Source organism: Mesoplodon mirus, assembly GCF_964341445.2.
Source record: "Mesoplodon mirus genome assembly, chromosome: 8".
NCBI lineage: Eukaryota > Metazoa > Chordata > Mammalia > Artiodactyla > Ziphiidae > Mesoplodon > Mesoplodon mirus.
The window spans coordinates 113,169,561-113,192,539 of NC_138984.1; the positions used below are offsets into that span (position 1 = coordinate 113,169,561).

The 22,979-nt window shown below is 47.0% G+C and overlaps 1 protein-coding gene across 1 annotated transcript; it reads right to left on the bottom strand.

Moving 5' to 3' along the window:
* Window positions 1–18,499: 18,499 nt before the first annotated feature.
* On the bottom strand, window positions 18,500–22,931 carry LOC309809327 (coiled-coil domain-containing protein 115-like). The gene is made up of 5 exons (XM_082630400.1): window positions 22,794–22,931; window positions 22,619–22,722; window positions 22,449–22,531; window positions 21,662–21,793; window positions 18,500–19,886 (listed from the first exon to the last, which is right to left on the bottom strand). Exons 1-5 carry the CDS (start codon window positions 22,902–22,904, stop codon window positions 19,774–19,776), a joined length of 543 nt encoding a protein of 180 aa, XP_082486526.1. The 5' UTR covers window positions 22,905–22,931; the 3' UTR covers window positions 18,500–19,773.
* Window positions 22,932–22,979: the final 48 nt, after the last annotated feature.

Sequence of the window (22,979 nt, forward strand, 5' to 3'; positions counted from 1 at the left end):
TATTACAAGTTAATCACCATGGGGATGTTGCCTATAAGCTTAAATAATACATAATGGCCCATCTCTAGGAGCCCTGCTTCCCAGGTAATGAGCATTAAGCTCAGATACCTTTGTTTAGCTCACAGGAAATGTCCTGACCAGGCCAACCTGTGAATGACTGCAGGGAGGAAGAAATTAAACTCTCCCTCCGGAGGCTGATGGGAACCAGGAAATGTTTGACTTTATTTCCTCTCCTGCTAGTATAAAAGGAGCCTGAATTCTAACTCAGGCAAGATGGCTCTTTGGGGCACGAGCCCAGCATCTTCTCGGTTTGCTGGCTTCCAAATAAAGTCTTATTTCTTGTCCCAACAACTCATCTCTCGATTATTGGCCTGTCGTGCGGTGAGCAGTACGAGCTTAGACTCAGTAACACTATGAATATTCAAACTTGGGTGTTTGGTAGTCATTTTTTAAAAATAATCAAAGTGAGTCTCTGACTTCAAGGAAAACAACGGAAAGAATGTGTTGCCAGTGTTAAAATCTGGGCTCAGAAGGAAAAATTATAATTTTGGAATACTTGTATTCACCATGAGCTTGACAGCTTCCCAGTCCTTAGAGGCTTTTCTATTCAACAGTGAAGCAAGTGTAATTTTTGATATTGGATAAGGAAGTATATTAATACTTGGAATATCTGCATAACTCAGTGAACCCATATTTTTCAAATGATCAATGCATGGTTATATTAGTTGGGATTCCCCAGAGAAACAGAATGTTTATGAAGAAATTGGCTCACGCGATTATGGAGGCTGAGAAGTCCCAAGATCCGCAGGCTAGAGAGAGACCCAGGAGAGTTATGTATCATTCTAGTCTAAGTCTAAAGACCTGAAAACCAGGAGAGCGGACGGTGTAAATTCTAGTCTGAGTCCGAGTCTGACCAGAGGAACTGTCCCAGCGCAAAGACTGTAGGCAGAAAGAGCAATTCTCTATTTTGCTCAAATTTTTGTTCTATTCAGACCTTCAGTGAATTGGATGAGGCCTGCCCACATTGTAAGGACAATCTGCTTTACTCAGTCTACTGCTTCAAATGTTAGTTTCATCCAGACATACCCAGAATAATGTTTAACCTTATATCTGGGCACCCTGTGGCCCAGTCAAGTTGATACATAAAATTAACCATCACAGTGATGTTTTACAATCATTTATGGGTAAAAAAATCCATCTAAAGTGCAAGATAAGCCAAACCGTAATAGAACGGAATCCACAAAGTTCATTGTTAAGGCTTCAGATTCCACACTGTAATTAACCTTTAAGAAACTACAGCTAGTTTTGTTTTAGTGTCGTATCAAAGAAGAATATCCAGCGCTTCCCTGGTGGCGCAGTGGTTGAGAGTCCGCCTGCCGATGCAGGGGACACGGGTTCGATCCCTGGTCAGGGAACTAAGTTTCCACATGCCGCGGGGCAACTAAGCCCGTGCACCACAACTACTGAGCTTGTGCCTCAACTGCCGCAAGCTACAGAGCCCACGCGCCCTGGAGCCAATGCACCACAAGTAGAGAGAGAAAACCCGCATGCCACAACTAGAGAGAAACCCGCACACCACAAGGAAGAGCCCGCGTGATGCAAATAAGATCTGATGCAGCCAAAAAAAAAAAAAAAAAAAAAAAAAAAGAATAAACTTAAGAAATTCCTGAGATGGATTGTGGTAGCTAGTCTCCAAATATGTCTCCCCGCCCGGTCAGTCCACACAACTATAAGAAATAATAACAGAGTATAATTTTAAGCCAGTAAAAATTTTAAATTGTGGTAAAATATGCATAACATAAAATGTACTATCCTAACCATTTTAAAGTGTACAGTTCAGTGGCATTAAGTACATTCATAATGTTGTGCAGCCATCACCACCATCCATCTCCAGAACTCTTTCGCCTTGCAAAACTGAAACTTTAGACCCATTAAGCAATAATTTCCCCTCCTCCCTCCCCCAAGCCTCTGGCAATCACTATTCTCCTTTCTGTTTCTATGAATTTGACTCGTCTAGGTACCTTATATAACTGGAATCACTGTAGTTGTCCTTTTGTGACTGGCTTATTTCACTTAGCATAATTTCCTCAAGGTTCATCCATGTTGTAGCATGTGTAGAATTTCCTTCCTTTTAAAGGCTCCATTTTATGGATATACCACATTTTGTTTATCCATCCATCTGCCAACAGACACTTGGGTTGCTTCTAATTTTTGGCTATTGTGAATAATGCAGCTATGAATACGGGTACAGAAATATGTATTTGAGACTCTATTTTCAATTCAAGCCACCAAATTTGGAGATGGTTTGTTACATAACAATAGACAAACAGCATGCTGAGTCATGATTAGATCACACCATTGAAATGGTACAAGGATGATGATTGTTGAAGGAGAGAAATGTGTTTCTGTGTGTGTGAGTGGATGGAGGTCAGCCTGAAGACTGTGTGCTGACTTAGTGGCCCTAGGACCTCTGCTTGGAACCCCTCACTTCCCTGGCTGCCCTGGAGAGAGGGTAAAGCAGGCTGCAAAGTAGCAGCATTTATATACTGGATTGATAGTTGTGTGTCAACAGTAAGGAAAGACTACTCCATGTTTGTACTCAGATTGGACAGTCTGCTAAGGTGCTTCGTCCACCAGGATGGTGCTAGAGCCCAGCTTGGAAAACAAAATAAATTGTGACTGATTGGGTCAGTCAGTGCAGGAGAGGTGAGAACGAAGAATGTTGAACCAATCTTGGATTCCATCACAAACCAGAGTGGCTAAAATCTCGCCAGGTTAATCAGGGCTGAGGAAGCAAAAGAAGAAACCATAGGATTTTCCTGGAACAAGTTCAACAAACGAAGGTCAGATCTAGGTACCTAGGTGCACTTGGGGATCCTGATGTGATGCAGGTGAGCCTCACCTTCTTGAAGGTGGACCCCTGACACTGATAATAAGGATAAGTGGTTTTCCAACTGTTAAAAAATACAGTGTAGGGGCTTCCCTGGTGGCGCAGTGGTTGAGAGTCCGCCTGCCAAGGCAGGGGACATGGGTTCGTGCCCCAGTCCAGGAAGAGCCCATGTGCTGCGGAGCCGCTGGGCTTGTGAGTCATGGCCACTGAGCCCGCGCGTCCAGAGCCTGTGATCCGCAGCGGGAGAGGCCACAACAGTGCGAAGCCCGCGTACCACAAAAAGCAAAAACAAAAACAAAACCAGTGTATTAGTAGAAAATTTGAGGTTTTTAGTAAGGGCAACAGGTCAGGAGACAATTAGCATTGAAAAGATACTTGTTACTCACAGCTCCCAAAAGGAGGGGGCACACCCTGCCACAGGGGGTCACACGGGGAAGCACCAGCTTCAAGAGGCAGAGGGAGTGAGAACACATGGGCAAGAGACTTTGTTGTGGTTTCCGTGGGAAGTAATGGGCAAGGCAGGGCAAGCAGGGCTAAGACTGACTACTCTGAATAACTTCAGTGGGCCCTGGGGCATAGAGGCTGTCCCTAGTTGTCTGGTACCTGGACCTGGGGTGATTAGGACAGGTGGATATTGGTATTGACCCGGATAAAGTAGGTGGGCAGTGGTGAGTTGCTTGCTTTGCAAATGAAAGGTGCACTTGCAGAAGAGTCATTTACTATCTGTAGGAATTCGCTAGCCCTGAGAGGGGCCATCCCTCCAGAGTCAGCAAGGCCCCAGATGTCAAAGCATCAGAAAACAGAAAATAAAAAACATGTTTAATACATGCTACAACATAGATGAAACTTAAAAACATTATGCTTAATTCATTTTGGTATGAAATTCACAGTGAAGCAGGCTTTGAATGCCGTAATAGTGAAGAAATCCGAGAAATTCCTGAGATGGATTCTTGAGCAAACACACAAAAGTCTACGTATTGTATGATTTCCTTTATGTGAAATGTCCATAACAGGGCACTTTATAGAGCCATAAAGTAGATTAGTGGTTGACAGAGGGAAGGGGGAGGGGGGAATGGGGACTGCTGATGGGTACAGAGCTTTTCTTTTGCGGTGATGAAAATGTTCTGGAATTAGATAAGGGTGATGGCTGCACAACATGGTGAAAATACTAAAAAAAACACCGAATCGGCCACTTTAAAAGGATATATTGTGGTATGTAGACTATATTTCAACTAAAATAATGTGAAAAGAGAGAGGTGCTCCTACGGCTGCTGGAATCTGGAATAAAGACGGCAATGGCGATGGAGCAGGTTCTAGAACTTTTGAAACAGTGGAATAGAATTTGGTGACAGGGTGGATATGGGGCAGGAGAGACAGGAGTGGAGGCTGGTTCTCGGGATCCCAGAAGTGCTAGCCTGTGTGGATGGGAGTGTCATCGGGCAAGGTGGGCCAGGCGGGTGAGGAGCAGATTGAGTGGCCCTTCAGGATGGGGCGTTGCACGTGCAGGGGAGACTCACCGGATACACTGCTTTGAGGTGGGACTTTGATGTGGCGTGGCCGGTGGGCAGGGGCAGCAGTCTGCCTGAAATGTAGATCTGGGTGCTGTTAGCAGTGAGTGGAGCCCCAGCCAGAGAGTCAGGGACACCTCCCAGGCCACCATCCTCTGTGTTCCTTTGTGTCTTAGGCACGTAGCCCCCTCCATCCTGAGCACCTTTCTCACCTTCTTTACTCCAGTGCCGTATAATTCTAGCCAGCATGCCTTAAACCACTCTCCCGCCCCGCCTCCCCATCCCAGGCTGGGTCCTGTGCTTATCTTTACCTTTGCTGTGACTACTTGGTATTGAAAGTGAGTAGTTTTCAGTCTGTATCCCCCACCAGGACAGGGATCCATGTTTTTTTTGAAGTTTTGTATCCAGAACCAAGTGTCTCTGACTCCCAGGCTAGAGGTCTCGCCCACCACCCTACACTGCTCACTTGCCCACTCCAGAGACCTCAGGTCGTCCTCAGTGGCTCCCTCACCACTTTTGCCCAACCCAGTGCCTGAACCTGAAGATTTGAGTGGCTCTCGTATTAGCTCCTGTTCAAACCTCTGCCCTGACTTACTTCATTCACTCCCGTCCTCACCTGGATGCAGCCATCTCCTAACCGGTCTTCCTCTTGTCAAGCTAGTCTTACATTTAGAAAAAGTGATTTTTCTACAACACAGATCATGTCACTCCCGTGCTAAAAGCTTTCAGTGACAATTCCCAGCTTTCAAGATAAGAGCAAGCCTTTTCACTGAGCAACAGGCCTCTGTTTCTCTCGCATTATTTTTTTTTAACATCTTTATTGGAGTATAATTGCTTTACAATGGTGTGTTAGTTTCTGCTGTATAACAAAGTGAATCAGCTATACATATACATATATCACCATATCTCCTCCCTGTTGCATCTCCCTCCCACCCTCCCTATCCCACCCCTCTAAATGGTCACAAAGCACTGAGCTGATCTCCCTGTGCGATGCAGCTGCTTCCCACTAGCTATTTTACATTTGGTAGTGTATATATGTCCATGCCACTCTCTCACTTCATCTCAGCTTACCCTTCCCCCTCCCCATGCCCTCAAGTCCATTCTCAACATCTGCATCTTTATTCCTGTCCTGCCCCTAGGTTTGTCAGAACCATTTTTAGATTCCATATGTATGTGTTAGCATCCGGTATTTGTTTTTCTCTTTCTGACTTACTTCACTCTGTATGATAGACTCTAGGTCCATCCACCTCACTACAAATAACTCAATTTCATTTCTTTTTATGGCTGAGCAATAGTCCATTGTATATATGTGCCACATCTTCTTTATCCATTTATCTGTCGATGGTCACTTAGGTTGCTTCCACGTCCTGGCTATTGTAAATGGAGCTGCAAGGAACACTGTGGTACATGACTCTTTTTGAATTATGGTTTTCTCAGGGTATATGCCTAATAGTGGGATTGCTGGGTCGTATGGTAGTTCTATTTTTAGTTTTTTAAGGAACCTCCATACTGTTCTCCATAGTGGCTGTATCAATTTACATTCCCACCAAAAGTGCAAGATGGTTCCCTTTTCTCCACACTCTCTCCAGCATTTATTTATTTTTATTTTGATTATTTTTAAATTATTTTATTTCATTTATTTTTGGCTGCGCTTGGGTCTTCGTTGCTGCGCACAGGCTTTTTCTCTAGTTGTGGCAAGTGGAGGCTACTCTTTGTTGCGGTGCGCGGGCTTCTCATTGCAGTGGCTTCTCTTGTTGTGGAGCACGGGCTCTAGGCGCACAGGCTTCAGTAGTTGTGGCACATGGGCTCAGTAGTTGTGGCTCACGGGCTCTAGAGCGCAGGTTCAGTAGTTGTGGCATATGGGCTTAGTTGCTCTGTGGCATGTGGGCTCTTCCTGGACTGGGGCTTGAACCTGTGTTCCCTGCATTGGCAGGCGGATTCTTAACCACTGTTCCACCAGGGAGGTCCTTCCAGCATTTATTGTTTGTTGATTTTTTTGATGATGGCCATTCTGACCGGTGTGAGGTGATACCTCATTGTAGTTTTGATTTGCATTTCTCTAATGATTAGTGATGTTGAGCATCCTTTCATGTGTTTGTTGGCAATCTGTATATCTTCTTTGGAGAAATGTCTATTTAGGTCTTCTGCCCATTTTTGGATTGGGTTTTTTGCTTTTTGACATTGAGCTGCATTAGCTGCTTGTAAATTTTAGAGATTAATCTTTGTCAGTTGCTTCATTAATGTAGGTATTAATCACTATAAACTTCCCTCTTAGAACTGCTTTTGTGGCATTCTATAGGTTGTGATATTTTTTGTTTCTATTTTTCATTTTTTCAAGATATTTGATTTTTCCCTTGGATTTGTTCTTTGACCCATTCAGGGGTGTGTTGTTTAATTTCCAAGTATTTCAGAACTTTCCAGCTTTTGTTCTGTTATTGATTTCTAGTTTTATGCCATTGTGGTTGGAAAAGATACATTGTATGATTCCAATCTTCTTAAATTTGCTGAGACTTCTTTTGTGACCTATCACATGACCTATCATAAAGAAGGTTCCATGTGCATTAAGAAGAATGTGTATTCTGGTGCTGTTGGATGGAATGTTCTGTACATGTCTGTTAGGTCCATTTGGTATAAAGTATAGATCACATTCAATGTTTACTTATTGATTTTCTGTCTGGATGACCTATCCATTGTTGAAAGTGAGGAACTGAAATCCCCTACTGTTGTTGTCTATTTCTCCCTTCAGCTCTGTTAGTGTTTGTTTAATGTATTTGGGTGCTCTGATGTTGGGCGCACATATATTTATGACTTATGTATATAATGATAAAGAGGTCAATTCATCAAGAATTTGTCTTTCTCTTGTTACTGTTTTTAGTTTAAGATCTATTTTTGTCTACGTGTAGCTACTTCTTCTCTCTTTTGTTTACCATTTGCATGGAATAGCTTTTTTTCATCTCTTTAAGTTCTCTTCATCTCTGATAAGTTACAATTTCTTTGGTCTTGCTGCTTTTAAGATTCTCTCTTTGTCTTTGTTTTTTGAGTTATGATGTGTCACTGAAAGGAACTCTTTAAGCTGATTTTGTTTGGTGACCTGTGAGCTTCATGAACTTGGTTATCCAAATCTCTCCCCAGATTTGGGACATTCTCAGCTATTATTTCTTTAAATAAACTTTCTGTCTCCTTTTCCCTCTCCTCTCCCCTTGGAACTCTGATAATTTGCAAATTGGCTCTATTGATGTCATTCCATAGATCAAATAGGCTTTCCTCACTCGTTTTCAGTCTTTTTTTCTTATTTCTCCTCTGACTGGATAATTCCAAAGTTCTAGTCTTCTATCTCACAGATTCTATCTTCTGCTTGATCCATTCTGATGTTAATGCTCTCTATGTCATTTTTCATGTCATTCATTTTATTCTTCAGGTCCAGAATTTGTGTTTTTTAATGATTTCTCTCTCTTTGTTAAAATTCTCATTTTGTTAATGTATTATTTTCCCTCTCTTGTTGAATTGTCTTCTGTGTTTTCTTGTAGCTCACTGAATTTCCTTAAAATAACTATTTTGAAATTTTATTTGGTAAATTGCAGATATCCATGTCTTTGGTGCCGCTTACTGGAAGATTATTGTGTTCCTTTGGTGGTGTCATGTTTCTTTGTTTTTTTAAAATAAATAAATTTAGTTATTTATTTATTTTTGGCTGCATTGGGTCTTTGCTGCTGCATGCAGGCTTTCTCTAGTTGTGGTGAGCAGGAGCTACTCTTTGTTGCAGTGCGCAGGCTTCTCATTGTGGTGGTTTCTCTTGTTGCGGTACACAGGTTCTAGGTGCGTGGGCTTCAGTAGTTGTGGCACATGGGCTCAGCAGTTGTGGCTCGCAGGCTCTAGAGAGCAGGCTCAGTAGTTGTGGCGCATGGTCTTAGTTGCTCCGTGGCATGTGGGATCTTCCCAGACCAGGGCTTGACCTGTGTCCCCTGCAGTGGCAGGTGGATTCTTAAACACTGCACCACCAGGGAAGTCCTGGTGTCATGTTTCTTTGATTTTTCATGTTCCTTGAAGTTTGGCATGGCTGTCTTTGCATTTGAAATAGCAGTCACCTCCTTCAGTCTTTACTAACTGCCTTCAGGAGAGAAATACCTTCTATCAATGCTGCTAGTGATTCTGAGGCTTTCTCCAGCCTTTTGTGGTTACACCTTCACCACCCCTCTTGTTCCCTCTTGGTGATAGGGGGAGTGTAAAATTCTTAAGATTGTATGCCTTCCCTCAGTCCTGCAATGCACCAGCCTGGATTTTGACAGACTTTGTTTTCCATAAGGTGGCACTAAAACTCAAGTGCGTGGTCTCTTCCTGGCCTGATCTGGTTCCATTATCTGTGCGTGCCCACCAGCTGTCTGCCAAGTCTCACTCTTGCTGCTGCTGTCTGGAGTGTGCCTGTGTTGGGAGCTAGCCCCAGGGGCGGAGGGGTGAAGGTAGGGGAAAAGTGAGGCATACTGAGTGCTGGGATGCCTGTGGGCCAGTCGGGGTATCTTCAGGCAAGGTGCTCCCAGAAGCTTGTGGGCAGGCTTCTTGATAGAACTTGTGATGCAGTTAGTAGGATCGGTGGCCCTTCAATTCTCTCAGAGAGTGCCATCTGCCACTCTCCTAGTCTTTTCCCACCGTCCACTCATGCAGCTCAGGACTCAGTACTCCTCTCCACTGCACCCAAACTCATATGTTTTTGTTTTTGTTCCAGTGGTGTGCTGGAAATTCTCCTCTGGAAACCTGGATTTCCACAAAAGCTCTCTCATTCTTGGGTCATTGTCTAAAATATTGTTTTCCAGAGGGTACTGGACCATGGCCAAGAGGGGTTAGAGCTGAGCCATGGGCTAGGACCACAGCTAGGACTGAGGTCTGTATGCCTATTACCCGATGCATGGGTGGGTGAGATTCTTCCCAGGTCTCTTGATATATGGTGCTGAATTCCACAGCTCCCTCAAAGGCACTTGCATCCATGGACAGATGCCAAATAATTCTTGTAGAGAGGGGCACAAAAACGAGACATTTTATTCTGCCGTGATGCTGACATCACTCCACAGCAGAAATTTCTCAAGGTGCATATGGGTTAAAATGTACCATAGATGATTATACTAGAGTGACTGATCATTCCACTTTGCTTGGGACTTTCCCAGTTTTACTATTAAAATGAAAACTTTTAAATATTTTTATGTTATTTGATTTTTATTCATCTTGAATGGCTCATAGTTTTAAATGGTAGCTTTCAACCATACAGAAGGAAAATGTACCAGAAATAATAAGCTAACTTTTTAAAGTGCAGAAGACCCCACTCCCCACCCCACCCGGCTAATCCAGTGTTTAGATCTACATGTGTGAAAGGGCTCCCTGTGGTTGTGCATACATTATTCATCCTCCAGCTCTGATCCTGCCCCCTTCCAACTCATACACATACACTCATGTACATTGGAGGTTACTAATAGTTCTGTGAAGGGATAAGCTAACTTAAAAAAGTAAATTTGAGGCCCAAAGTGTTCAATCCATAACTATTATCATAATCATTACTATTTTAGTGATTATCTCAATTGGTTTTATTACCTTAATGGGATGGAGTTTTGCTCTGAGAGGTCTAAGAGAAGTAAATTATTTTTTCCTTTTTGGTTTCAGTTAATTACCATTACTGTCCAGTTCTTAGGGGAGAAAAAGAAAAGAATTGATGAAGTTGTGTTATGCAATTTATCTCCTTCTGTAGTATCCTGTTTTTTAAAAAAATCAGGAGGGTTTTTTAACTGTAAAAAACTTTTATACATACCATAACTGAAAGATTTGTGTCTACTTTAATCTGAACTACATTGATTTTATTTCCATTAGAAAGTAGTTTTGTAAATTAAGGGAAAAGCATTAGTAAAATGTATATGCATTGAAAGCCTTTTAGTCTCTAAGGCAATCATTCAGTTGGTCACATCAACGTGTATTTTGAGACCATTTATTGAAATTCCAGAAACAATAAAAAATATCCAGAAAGTAATTCAAATATTGAGGCTTTCATCGTTTTAGACTTTCTTCCAAAGTAGAGGCTAGGCTCATGTTTCTCTACTCTAGGTGGACAGTGTTAGCATATCAAGTATCCAAGTGGCTGATGCATGCCTTTGAAAAAACCATAACTATCTGGTTTCTTATTTTGGATCTGTTGACCTTGGACTCATCTCTCACACTTTCACTTACTCATCTATAAATTGCAGTTCAAATGATCTCTTGAACTGCAGTAATGATACTTAAAGTGTGACACTTCACAAAGTCCTCAGAGACTCATGGAACTGAAACAAAGAGAATCACACAGGGTCATTCTCCTTCATGACTAAATTGCCTGCACTTATCACTGCAATTATATGAGTCACATATGAACCATTTTATTCCCCTTAATTTGAAGATGTGGGACGGAGGTCACTTTCAGTACATGGAAGCTACATATTTAATGGTAGTTGTAAGAAGTATTCCAAATTTCACGTCAGCCATTGGTCCATTTTGAGCATACAGTTTGCTAGCATTGAGTACTGTGTTCCAGTTCAGCTCAGACTTGCTCCACCCAATGCAAGCCAGCCAGGACGTCCAGAGGGCAGTAGCCCAGCCTTTCCTGCAAACCCACCATGCAACCCACCCAGACCAGAACCCTGCCCACAGGTGGTCAAAAGAGGAGAGAGGAGGGGAGAGAGAGAGAGAGGGAGAGAGGGCAGGCTGTTGGGGAGAGGGCGGCTCCCCGAGGGAGGGCGGTCCGCTCCAGCTGGGCCAGGAAGTGCTGCGGCTGCCCCTCGCAGGGTGCCTGCCAGCCCCACCCGCTGCTCTGGAAGAGCAATACCCATGAGCACGCCAGCGGGGCCTGAGGCCTCAGATAGGTCTGTGTCCTTGCGACCTAAGGGCACACAAAGTTTGTACTATGCGGTCCAGGTGCAAAAGGACATTCGTCCTCTTGGCTTGTCCCTGCCTTGCCAAGGCAATGTCCTTCCCTTGGGAAAGGGAATGACTGTGCTGGAGTCGGCTGTGGCCTACAGCCCCTGCCTTGTGAATTTCTCGGAGCTCCCAGTATAGGAAGAACTCAAGGACGCAGGGAGCCCGCTGCCTGCACGTCAGGGGTCCCCTCAGTCAGTGCCCCCGCCCACCCCATTGCCCTGAGTCTGGGTGGGGCTGTGAGGCTGAGGGGCTGGAATGCTGCCTCCTGCCAGTGTTGCCGTAGGGGCTGCCGAAGGCCACTGGGATGTAGAGGGCGGTGGGATTTTAGGATGCAGAGGGCAGTGGCTGGAGGGCGGGGAGGGAGGAGGGACAGGGGGGTCTTTGGAAAGAGCTGCGGGAGAGGGAGGGGGTGGGAGGCTAAAGCCTTCAGCAGCTGGTGTCCCCAGGAGGTCTGCAAACCAAGTAATAACCAGGTCAGTAACCCTGCTCCTGAGGTCAGGGGAGATTGGGCAGGTTCCAGGTGATATGTTCTGAAGAAGCCCACGGCCTGCTCTGGCCACTCTGGCTCCCCACGTAGCTCTGGACCAGGCACAGCGAGGTCCCTGCTTGCCAGGTCTGGGCGCACCACCAGCTGGCCCAGGTGCGAGGCCTCGCTTCTGCTGCCCATGCCTCCTACCAGCTGCGTCTGGAAAGTAGGAGGCGGGCCAGCCTGCTGTGTGCCTGAGACCAGGGGCTCCAGCATTTCGAGGTCCTGGTGTTCTCCATGCCCTCCCATCATGGGATACTCCAGATCCAGCCCTGCTGGGTTCCGAGAGCTCACGAGGTCCAGCTGCTGGGGCTGAGGGGGTAGGGACTTCAGGGCCTTGGGCCCTTGGTCGTATGACCGTCCGCCGGGCTGTCATGCAGCCCAGCCAGAGCCCTGACAGCCTCTACTGCAGGGCGCCACTTGCCCCAACCCACCTGGAGCCAGCAGGGCCCAGAGGGCACAGCCCAGCTCTAGGGCCCTTCCCCACTTTTCTTTTTCATTCTCTTCTTCTCTTTCCACCAGAACGGGCAGAACTGAATGATGAAGGAACGAGCAACCCCAGACCTTACCTAACCTGGGTTACCTTGTCGACCTGTCCTTGCACAGTGTTCTGAGAGGCTGTTCTTCCAGAACCTTCTCTGCCTGAACTCTCACTCCGCTTCGAGGCTTTCTGAAACCTAAGGAGCTCTGTGAGCTCTGTCCAGTCCAGGCCTTTCTCTTGCTCTGGAAGCCTGTTGAGCACTTGGTCATTTTCTAGTTGTTCTATGAGTATTCGGCTGGTCTCTCCAGTAATGAAGTAGGACTCTCGGATGCAGGGACCCCTGGGTCATGCTGGCTCAAAATATGCCTCCACCCCAAACTGCTCACTCCTCTCCAAACATATTCAGAACTTTCTGTTTTAACCATATTTCTGATGGGTAGAAGTGAAAGTGAAAAGTTATTTCTGGGTAAGCAAGATGTAGATGTACCTTAAAAAAAAATTTTCCCCCCAGCTGGGTCCAAATTCTACTTTAGAAATTTCAGAGGCTAGTAGAAAACAGGGAGAAAAAGTTTTGAATTTTAAAAAAAATTGGAAACAAGAGTTTCCAGATGCTGGACCAGGGTCTGGTAAGGATTTTGAGGTGCCAAGGGCCACCCTCAAGGAGTTTGCTATGCCTCTATAGAGGATCCAGCTAACTTCACTGCCCACTTAATCTCATTCTCTTGAGCCCGGCACACATGCTCTAGGAGCATAGGCTGGGCTGAAAGTTCTGGCCCACCCAGAACAGCGCCAAACCTCCACAGAAGACAAGCCCAGCAATTCTAGGGTCTGGTTCTGAAGACTTCCTGCTAATTATTAAAAAAATTAACATTGAGAGGGGGGCCAAAATGATTTCCTTCCTTTTTATTTAACTGGAATTACAGGCTGTTAGAGCTAGAAAGATCATTAGGGTCCTGGCATCTGTCCTTTCCACTCAAGCAAAGACCCAAGCTGAGGGGACTGAACATAGGCAAAACACTCTTTGACATAAATCATAGCAATGTTTTCTTAGGTCAGTCTATGAAGGCAATAGAAATAAAAGCAGAAATAAACAAATGGGACCTAATCAAACTTATAAGTTTTTGCACAGCAAAGGAAACCATAAACAAAATGAAAAGACAATCTACAGATCGGGAGAAAAATATTTGCAAACAATGTGACTGACAAGGGCTTAATTTCCAAAATATACAAACAGCTCATACAACTCAATAACAAAAAACCAAATAACTCAATCAAAAAATGGGCAGAAGACCTAACTAGACATTTCTCCAAAGACATACAGATGGCCAACAGGCACATGAAAAGATGCTCAACATCACTAATTATTAGAGACATGCAAATCAAAACTACCATGAGGTACCACCTCACACTGGTCAGCATGGCCATCATTAAAAAGTCTACAAATAACAAATGCTGGAGAGGGTGTTGGAGAAAAGTGAACCCTCCTGCGCTGTTGGTGAGAATGTAAAGTGGTGCAGCCCCTATGGAAAACAGTATGGAGGTTCCTCAAAAAACTAAAAATAGAGTTACCATGTGATCCAGCAATCCCACTCCTGGGCATATATCTGGACAAGTCCAAACTCTAATTTGAAAAGATACATGCACCCCTATGTTCATAGCAGAACTATTTACAATAGCCAAGACATGGAAACAACCTAAACGTCCATTGACAGATGAATGGATAAAGAAGATGTGGCATACACACACACACACACACACACACACACACACACACACACACACACTCTGGAATATTACTCAGCCATAAAAAAGAATGAAATAAGGCCATTTGCAGCAACATTGATGGACCCAGAGATTATCATACTAAGTGAAGTAAGTCAGAAAGAGAAAGACAAATACCATGTGATATCACTTATATGTGGAATCTAAAATATGACATAAATGAACTTGTCTACAAAACAGAAATAGACTCAGAACAGACTTATGTTTGCCAAGCGGAAGGAGGGTGGGGGAGGGATGGATTGGGAGTTTGGCATTAGCAGATGCAAACTATTATAATATATATATATGTATAACTAGGGACTTCCCTGGTGGCCCAATGGCTAAGACTCTGCACTCCCAATGCAGGGGGCCCAGGTTCAATCCCTAATCAGGGAACTAGATCCTACCTGCCGCAACTAAGAGTTAGCATGCCGCAGCTAAAGATCCTGCATGCCACAACAAAGATACCGCATGCTGCAACTAAAACCTCACACGGCCAAATAAAATATAAATAAATATTTTAAAATATTTATATATATGTATAACTGAATCACTTTGCTGTACAGCAGAAACTAACACAACATTTTAAATCAACTATGTTTCAATAACTTTTTTAAAAGAGAAAAAAATGGTTATGATGGTAAATTTTATGAAGTATATTTTATCACAATAAAATTTTTTTTTAAAGATTTCATTTCAAATTCTGGAAGGGCACATACTCCACTGGGCAACCCTTGGGGGTGTCATCATAGCTGGGATGCCCTCACCTTGACATCATGAATGGCTTGAGACACAGTAGTCTCAGAGTAGTCCCTTGCCACCATGTGGAATAAGCCGAAGAAACCAACTCTGTTACAGAATATTATGACTTTTTTTTTTTTTTTTTTTTTTTTTTCGGTACGCGGGCCTCTCACTGTTGCGGCCTCTCCCATTGCGGAGCACAGGCTCCGGACGTGCAGGCTCAGCGGCCATGGCTCACGGGCCCAGCCGCTCCGCGGCACGTGGGATCCCCCCCAGACCGGGACACGAACCCGTGGTCCCTGCATTGGCAGGCGGACTCTCAACCACTGCGCCACCAGGGAAGCCCCCAGGATATTATGACTCTGATGGCCCCACCACTTCTCAGTGTTGCCCAGTGGGCTGCTCAGATCCATCCCATGGCACTTGGAAAGAGTTACCCCTCACCCTCCTTGGAGGAGCCTTTCAACTGTCCCAAGTAGCCAATGAATTTGAACTACCCCCAGGTACTCTGTCCTGGACACTTGACACCTTGACTCAGATAGGAACTAGGGGAGGACTTTGTTTACAAGTTCCAAACTTTATGAACGGGGTTCCCAGCGACATCTGGTAGAGGCAACAGAAAGCAGCTTTGGCTACAGCAACAACGTGCCAGCCAGCAGCGTGCCTGTTGCTGCCCTCTGGAAGACCTGTTAGAAAGTCAAGATCAGTCATTCGGTCTGAGATCAAGCCATTCTGCTTGCTGGACCCATTGTTTCAAGGTTTTATTATCACTACTTAGGTATGGCAAGGCCAACAGATCAGGAGTCAACTGCCACTGAAAACATAGTTTACTGTGCTCCACATTCCCGAGAGGGTAGTAGGGACGCACGTGGAGACACGGGACACAGAGAATGACCCAGGGGAAGCCAAGAAGCAGAGGCAGGGCGACGGGACTCCGGATTGGCTAGTCTGAAAAATTTCAGGGGCTCAAGGGCATAGAAACGGTCCCTGTTTTATCATCTGTCTTTTACATTTTTGTTAACAGCTACACATGATGTATCGGGTAGAAAGAACTGAGGTAAATAGGCTTTTAGTGTGAGCTTTTGTATTTTTCTGGTTAGGAACCAGGCTGTATTTACTGTTCGCTCTAGTTGTAGGTGTCAGAGGCTATAATTTCCTCCAGTGTTCTTATTTTTGTGTCTTGTGTTGTCTTTGGCTTTCCCATTAGACCTCTTACACAGATTCTGAGCCTAGCAGTTCCTTCGGCTTCCCCTATCATTGTAACGCAGGAGCTTTAGTTATGTGGTGGTAAGACCTGGGCGGGGGAGAAGTGTCTAGAGTCCTATGGTTAGAGCTTAGTCTTTTTTTTTTTTTGTGGTACGCGGGCCTCTCACTGTTGTGGCCTCTCCCGTTGCGGAGCACAGGCTACGGACGCGCAGGCTCAGCGGCCACGGCTCACGGGCCCAGCCGCTCCACGACATGTGGGATCCTCCTGGACCGGGCCACGAACCCGTGTCCCCTGCATTGGCAGGCGGACTCTCAACCACTGCGCCACCAGGGAAGCCCAGAGCTTAGTCTTTTACTGAGCATCTGCCCCTGGGCTGTGACCTTCACCAAGTGTTTCTGAGCTTCTGTTCCTCCCTTTACGGCGCGAGAGGGCTGGAGTGCGGTATCTCCCTTCCCCCAGGTTGGGTACGCTCTGCTAACAGTTTCCCTGAGGATGGGCCTTTGTGAAGGAGGACAGGCTGCGCTGGTTCGTTTCCCAACGGTTCCTTTCCCCCTGCCCTTGCCAGAAGCACCGGGGGCTTTTTCTCCAGTCCTGACCCGGAGCACCCGGTAGGGCTCCTGGAGTCGAACCCACAAGTGTGACGCTCAGCGAGCCTCCAGTTGTCCTACAAGTTGCTGACTCTGGCAGCCGCTTCTGAGCCTGCTGAGGCCTGGCTCTCTGTCCCCACTCTTCTCTCCAGTTTTCGAGGCGGTGGTTGGCCCCGCGACCTCCATTTCCTCATGATCTAAGACGGGTGGCTAAACTGTAGTTTTCTCAGCCTTTTCCTTATTGTGAGGACAGATCAGAAGCCACTGTAACCTACTGTAACTTCCACGCTTAAAATTAATATGATTATAGAGATAATCCCCGCCCCCCGCGCAGAAGTGTGAATGAATACACGCGTGCGGTGGTGCGCTCCTGGGGACAGGGCCTCGGGCCTGCGCTTAAGCTCCCTGGATTAACGGATCCGACAGGGTAAAGGGATGGAAAACGGAGGAAGGCGTTTCCTGACTCATGTTTGTGGCTTTGGCTCGCCTTTCGAAGGGAAGTGTGCCCGGGCTGGGGTGCGGGGGGCGTGGCGTGCGGGCGCGGGCCGCAAGCCCGCGTTGCCCCCGTGAGAACCCAGGACCCCTAACCACTGGACCACAGGGCAAACGCAGCGGCCGCCGGGCCAAAGAGAGCTGAAACCGTCGGGGGACGCTCCGGTCCCCTGCGCAGCCGGCCCCTCGCCCCTCCGCGGACTCAGCTCCGCAGCGGCGGCCCCACCCTCCCCGCAGGCCCGGGAGCCAGGCTGCGGCGGCGCCGCCCGCGAGGGAGGGGCCGGGCCCGGGGCGCCCTTCACGGCGGTGGTCTAATACTCACATACTGGAGTAAACATTTAACCGGTAACTACTACTATTACTCACACCTGTAGTGGCTTTGGTACCGCATGTAACTCACTGGTAGAACAACTAGTCAATGACATGATGAAAATCGACACTTCCGATTAGTACGCTGACAGATGGGGCCCAGAGCTTCCCGGGCCTCAATTTCTCCAGGTTTAAATGGATAGAGACATTTAATTTGACGTGAGGTGTGCTAGTGGAAAAAAGCCAAACTGTGGCAAGTTGAAAGAGTAAGAAAAAGAACTCAACGTTCCCATACCGGGAGTCGAACCCGGGCCGCCTGGGTGAAAACCAGGAATCCTAACCGCTAGACCATATGGGAACTGCCGAAAGCCTCGCCTCCTCGATGCAACATATATTATTTGCGTCACCTTGTCGTCAGCACCGCCACACCACGTCTGCGCACCTCAGGCCTTGGTCCGGCTGGTAGAAATCTGTGCTGACTGCGGCTGCGCGAGCCCGGCTTCACGGACCCGCCCACCTACGCAGCGCCGGCCGGCACATCCGGGCCCCTCCTAGGGGCGGGAACTCCTCCTCCCGGAAGTGTTTCCAAGAACCGAAGCGAGGGTGGCTGGGTGCTAGTCGTTGTCACCGTCCGTACTACCACACCCGCTGGGACCCTGGCCGCGCCGCCACTGAACCCCAACTTCAACAGTAAATAAAGGAGGGCTATTGCTTGTCCTTCGATGTCAACTGACATCTACAACAAAAGACACCCCTTCTCCCCCCGCCCCAGTACCGGGTTCCCCGTGAAAGTCTTTTCCTCGAAAAGCAAAAACGGGGTGTTATCTTTCACTCATTTTAGCTTGAAGATCTCAGGTTGGCACTTTGTTGGTAACAGGTTTTGGTCTGAAATTCTACCTTTTGTGTGGGTGGAGGGATGCCCTTTTTCCTTCAGGCCACAGCGTTTGCTTTTCAGTGCTTCGATTAGGCTTTTTCACAGACGACTCAAGCTCAACGTAGTCCCCCGCCCAGCCCCGCCCCGGCCAAAAAAAAAAAATTCCCTCCATCCAGAAAATGTGCGCTACTGCGGTTAAAGTATGTATTAAAGGCTCAAGAATTAAAACAGTGTGGTTCCTGTGTCTGACATTAAGATCAATGAAACAGAATGGAACCGCCGGCACATGGTACGGGTATACAACATTGGGATTAATCGAAAGAAAAAGGTGGCATCACAAATCAGCGATAAGGGTGGTCCCCTGTATGTGGGTCTGTGGTAGAAAAGAGGAAGTTGAGTGCAGGACTCACCCTGTACCTCACTTGAAAACACAGAAGTTCTTGAGGAAAACACGGGCGAATTCCCTTACCGTCACATCAACTACAATCCCAAAGCAAGAAGTCATAAAATAGCTGATTGATAAATTCAACTGTACTAAGAAAACTGACTTAAAAACACAAGAGCTGAGAGATGCTCATGATAGCTTTCACCTTGCTCTTTGAGCTATTCACTTGGTCTGTGCAGTTTAATGTAATGTGTTTTATTTTATAATAAAAAGTTCGTTTTTTTTTTTAAACCACCATAAGCAAAATTAAAAGACAAACTGGGAAAAACATTTACATCTCATATTATGAACAAAAAACTAACATCCACCAAACATAACAATTAGCTCCTAGAAACTGCTAAAGATATCAACAGGCCAGTAGGAATATGAATTGACACAGAGTTCCTGGCCCTTCAACCAATTAAAAGACTCACTCTTGGAAAGATAAAGGCAAGTTTTTAAAAACCTGAATGGTCTCTTGAAAGATTTCCCTTGAAAATCTAGGTCCGATCCTTTTTACTGTCTGGCTTAAAACCTGCCAAGCGCTGCCCATTTACTCGGGTGTGTGTGTGTTTTCTCGATGAGGAATCATTCTATCCTGATCTGTTAGCTGTGTATGGTTTTTTCCTCCATCAAAATCACCTATAAGGATCTAGAGAAACCGAAGCACCTACTTCTTTTCCTTCCCTGCCAGTAGCTGTGCAATATTTCGTCCTTTAATGAAAAACCACAGCTGATTTATGCATCAGGTTGTTACAGTTGTTCAGTGATATGAACTAACCTAACAGGTCTGTGCCTGCCCCACATGAATATGTCCTGAGACAATAGAAGTCTAGAAGTGGTTTCAGAGTAGAGGCTTTCAACATTACTCACTTTGTCCCTTCAAACGTCCCCACCTAACAAAGTTGGAAACATGCAGACCAGAGAAGTATTAAGGAGGGAGGAATAGCTGGGGTGGGGGGCAATCTGTGAAGGAAGAAGGCCTGAGATAATGCAGCCACATCGAAGAACAGCTGTGCTCGCTGCCTTGCTTCTGTGGTGGCAGGTCAGGGAGCCCCAGGCTCCAGCTGCTTGAGTTTCTCCTGCAGCCCCTGGAGCTGGCTTCGACCCCAGTCGATGCGGATCTGAAGGCTGGCCATGTCTGCAGCCAGCTGCAGACCTAGAGGAAGAGGAGAGACTGTCACCATGGTATCTGTGACAAATGACTCAGGGGGCTCTGGACATCCCCAGGCCTCTCTGGCCTTCACACTCTTCCTAAAACATTCCAGGTATAGCCTTGCATTGGCTCCTCGAGAACCTCCCTAGACTCATACCCTCATGTCCTTCAAGTCGTTGCTAAAATGTCACCTCCTCAGAATACTTCCTTGACCCCCGTGTATCACCCACCAGGAACTAAAAATTCACAGACCATAATATAGTCTCATGCCCTTATTTCCTTCCTTCTTTTCTCCCTTATCACAGCCCCTCACTGCTCTTGCCCTCTCTCCTTCTACCTGTTTTCTCTGCCCCCAAGATTGGTCCCCACTCTGGATCCACCTCTACGTTGCTTTCACCTGATGCTTCTCCTGGAACAGCTGCTGTCAAGTCCTCTGGGCCCTCCACACCACCCAGTCCACTGGCCAGTCCTGTCTTCAGCCTAACTGCCTGGCAGCAGAGCTGGCCACACACCTGATCACCTCCCTCCGGGGCACATCTTACCCTCTTGGTGTTGCTCCTGCCACACTGCTGCTTCTAAGTCTCCTCGACTGGTTTCTTCCCTTCTTTTTTCCCTTACTTCCTGTCCACATTCCCAGGACCTCTGCTGACCTTATCTCATTTCAACTTTAATGCTGTGTCTGTGTTAGCAACTTGGGAATTTAAAACCAGTGTTATGCAGTAGGCTCCCAAATCTCTCTCTCCAGCCCAGTCCTCTTCCAAACTCCAGATGCATGTGGCCAACCATCTGATCAGAATCTCCACCACACAGTACCAGGAACACACCCCACACCTCTCCTGACTTCCCCTCGGCTGTTGCTGCTCCGCAGCCCTCCCACTCCAGGTGAGGGCATCCACCCTTTCAGGCATTCTGGCTAGAAACTGTGGGCTCATCCTTCACTCCGCTCCTTCCCTTACTGCCCAGTTGACCTGTCAGCAAATCCTGTGGCTTTTACTTGAAAAAACGTGCAGCTTTCCACCACTTACCCCATCCTCCACTGCCCTCCCCCCGCCCCCCTCCACTAGACCACTGGCCTCCTCTCTGCCATTCCAGATACAACCTTGACTCAGAGCTCTCTGCCTTGGCTGGTCCCTGCACCTAGGACACTGTTCCCCCAGATCACCAAAGCTCTCTCCTTCATCTCTTCAGAGGCCTTTCCAGGCTACCATTCAAAAAACAACTTCCCCAGCCCTCTCCATACTCTACCTTATTTTTTCTTTTTTTTTTTTTTTTTTTTTTTTTTCAGTATGCGGGCCCCTCACTGTTGTGGCCTCTCCCGTTGCGGAGCACAGGCTCCGGACGCGCAGGCTCAGCGGCCATGGCTCACGGGCCTAGCCGCTCCGTGGCATGTGGGATCTTCCCAGACCGGGGCACGAACCCGTGTCCCCTGCATCGGCAGGCAGACCCTCAACCACTGCGCCACCAAGGAAGCCCTACCTTATTTTTTCATAGCAAGTCTCATTACCTGGTATTATATTTAGGGCCTACTTATTTGTTTGCATGTTGTTTTTCTGCCCTCAATAGAATAAACATTCCATGAAGCTGTTTGTCCCTTTTATTTACTGCCAGCACCTAATATGAACCTGGAACTCTGCCAACAGCGAATAAATGCTTTTTGAAAAAACAGAAGGTGTGCAACAAAAGTATGCAATGGAGAAAACCTGCAAAGCCCTTTGCAGACTAATCCCAGCCCTGGCATTAATGCTCAAGTGCTCCCTGTAGATAGAGGGTCCACTCACCCTCCCGGAAGCTGGCTTGAGCTTGCCGTAGACTGTGAGGTACCAGGATTCCAAACCAGTTCAGAGGGTCCTGGGGAGCTGGGGAGGGGTCTGGCTCCGGGGTCCTCGTGAGACCCTTGCGCCTGCGCAGAACTGTAAAAAGAAAGGCTGGAGGTTGGGGGGCTTGTTACCTGGCCCTTGTTTTCTCAGTGACACAATGTTAAACTTCATTTGAGCTCATGATCCTAGAAAATACCGATAGTTGGAAAGTCCTCTCAACCTTTTACGTTCTGGAAAACAGCTTACTACAAAGAACCACCCTTCCCCTTGTGGTTCATGTGAATCCGTCTGCTCTTTCTCTTGACTATCATAAAACCAGCAAATGACCCCCCTTGTTTACCCGTGAAAAAGCCACACACTGACTTTTCCCATTTCGCCTGAACATGCTGAAAGGCCAGACAGACCCTTCAACTCCCCGTTCTTTGTCTCACGAATGATTAACTGAGATTAGAAGCTTGTCCCGCTGAAACTGGCTAGACACAAATAAATATCTTCTGCGCAGCTGAGACTTCCTCTGATTGCAAAACAATCCCAACTGTAAAGGACCTCACCTATAACTTTCTCTCTCTCCCTGTAAAAGTCTAAGGCAAAAAACCACTCTGCTGAGATATTCTACATTCTGATCTTCAGATCTGAGGTGCCGTCTCTATAGCAACAGCCTAAATAAAATCATCTCCTCTGTTGTCCCGTGCATTTTGTCTTTGACATCGGAAGGGGCCCTACGGGAAGAAGGGGCGGGGGGGCTCACCTGCCTCGCGGGGTCCCACCTCCTCTGGAGTCTGGGTGCCGGCTCTCACCATCCAGAACTTCTGGGGTTCGTCCTGGGCCTCGCTAAAGAACGAGAAGGGAGGCTGGACCTTTGGCGGCCCCGACCTGGCCCCTGCCTGCCCACCCGCTGCAGCGTGAAAGGGACCTCACCTGGTGCAGACGCGGACCTGGGGCTCCATGCGGGAGGCATACTGCAGAGGCCCTACCGACTTCGCACCCATGGCGTAGCGAGCTTTGGAGAGCGAGAGCCAGCCCTGGGAAGAGAGAGAAGAGCGGTGAAACTCAGCAACCTTCGCGTGCCGGCCCGCCCGCCCCAGGCTCCCACCTCCTCCACCCGGGCGTTCAGCGCCGCCCGCTTCGCCTCCAGTTCCTCCAGGTCCCCGAGCAGCTGCAAGATAAGGGAGTCCAGCTCGGCTCGCGGATTCCGCGCCGCCATGGGCTCCGCACAGAGTCAGTAGCCGGCTCCCCAGGTCGCCCAATCAGCGTCCGCCGTGCCAGAAGGACAGCCAAT

Bases quoted from the DNA above. Each gene is read 5' to 3' on its own strand.
- LOC309809327 (XM_082630400.1), bottom strand. From the start codon at position 22,904: ATGGCGGCGCGGAATCCGCGAGCCGAGCTGGACTCCCTTATCTTGCAG. The intron at 22,723-22,793 runs GTGGGAGCCTGG...CTCTCTTCCCAG, and splicing joins TGAACGCCCGGGTGGAGGAG to GGCTGGCTCTCGCTCTCCAA. The intron at 22,532-22,618 runs GTGAGGTCCCTT...CTCGTTCTTTAG, and splicing joins CAGGTCCGCGTCTGCACCAG to CGAGGCCCAGGACGAACCCC.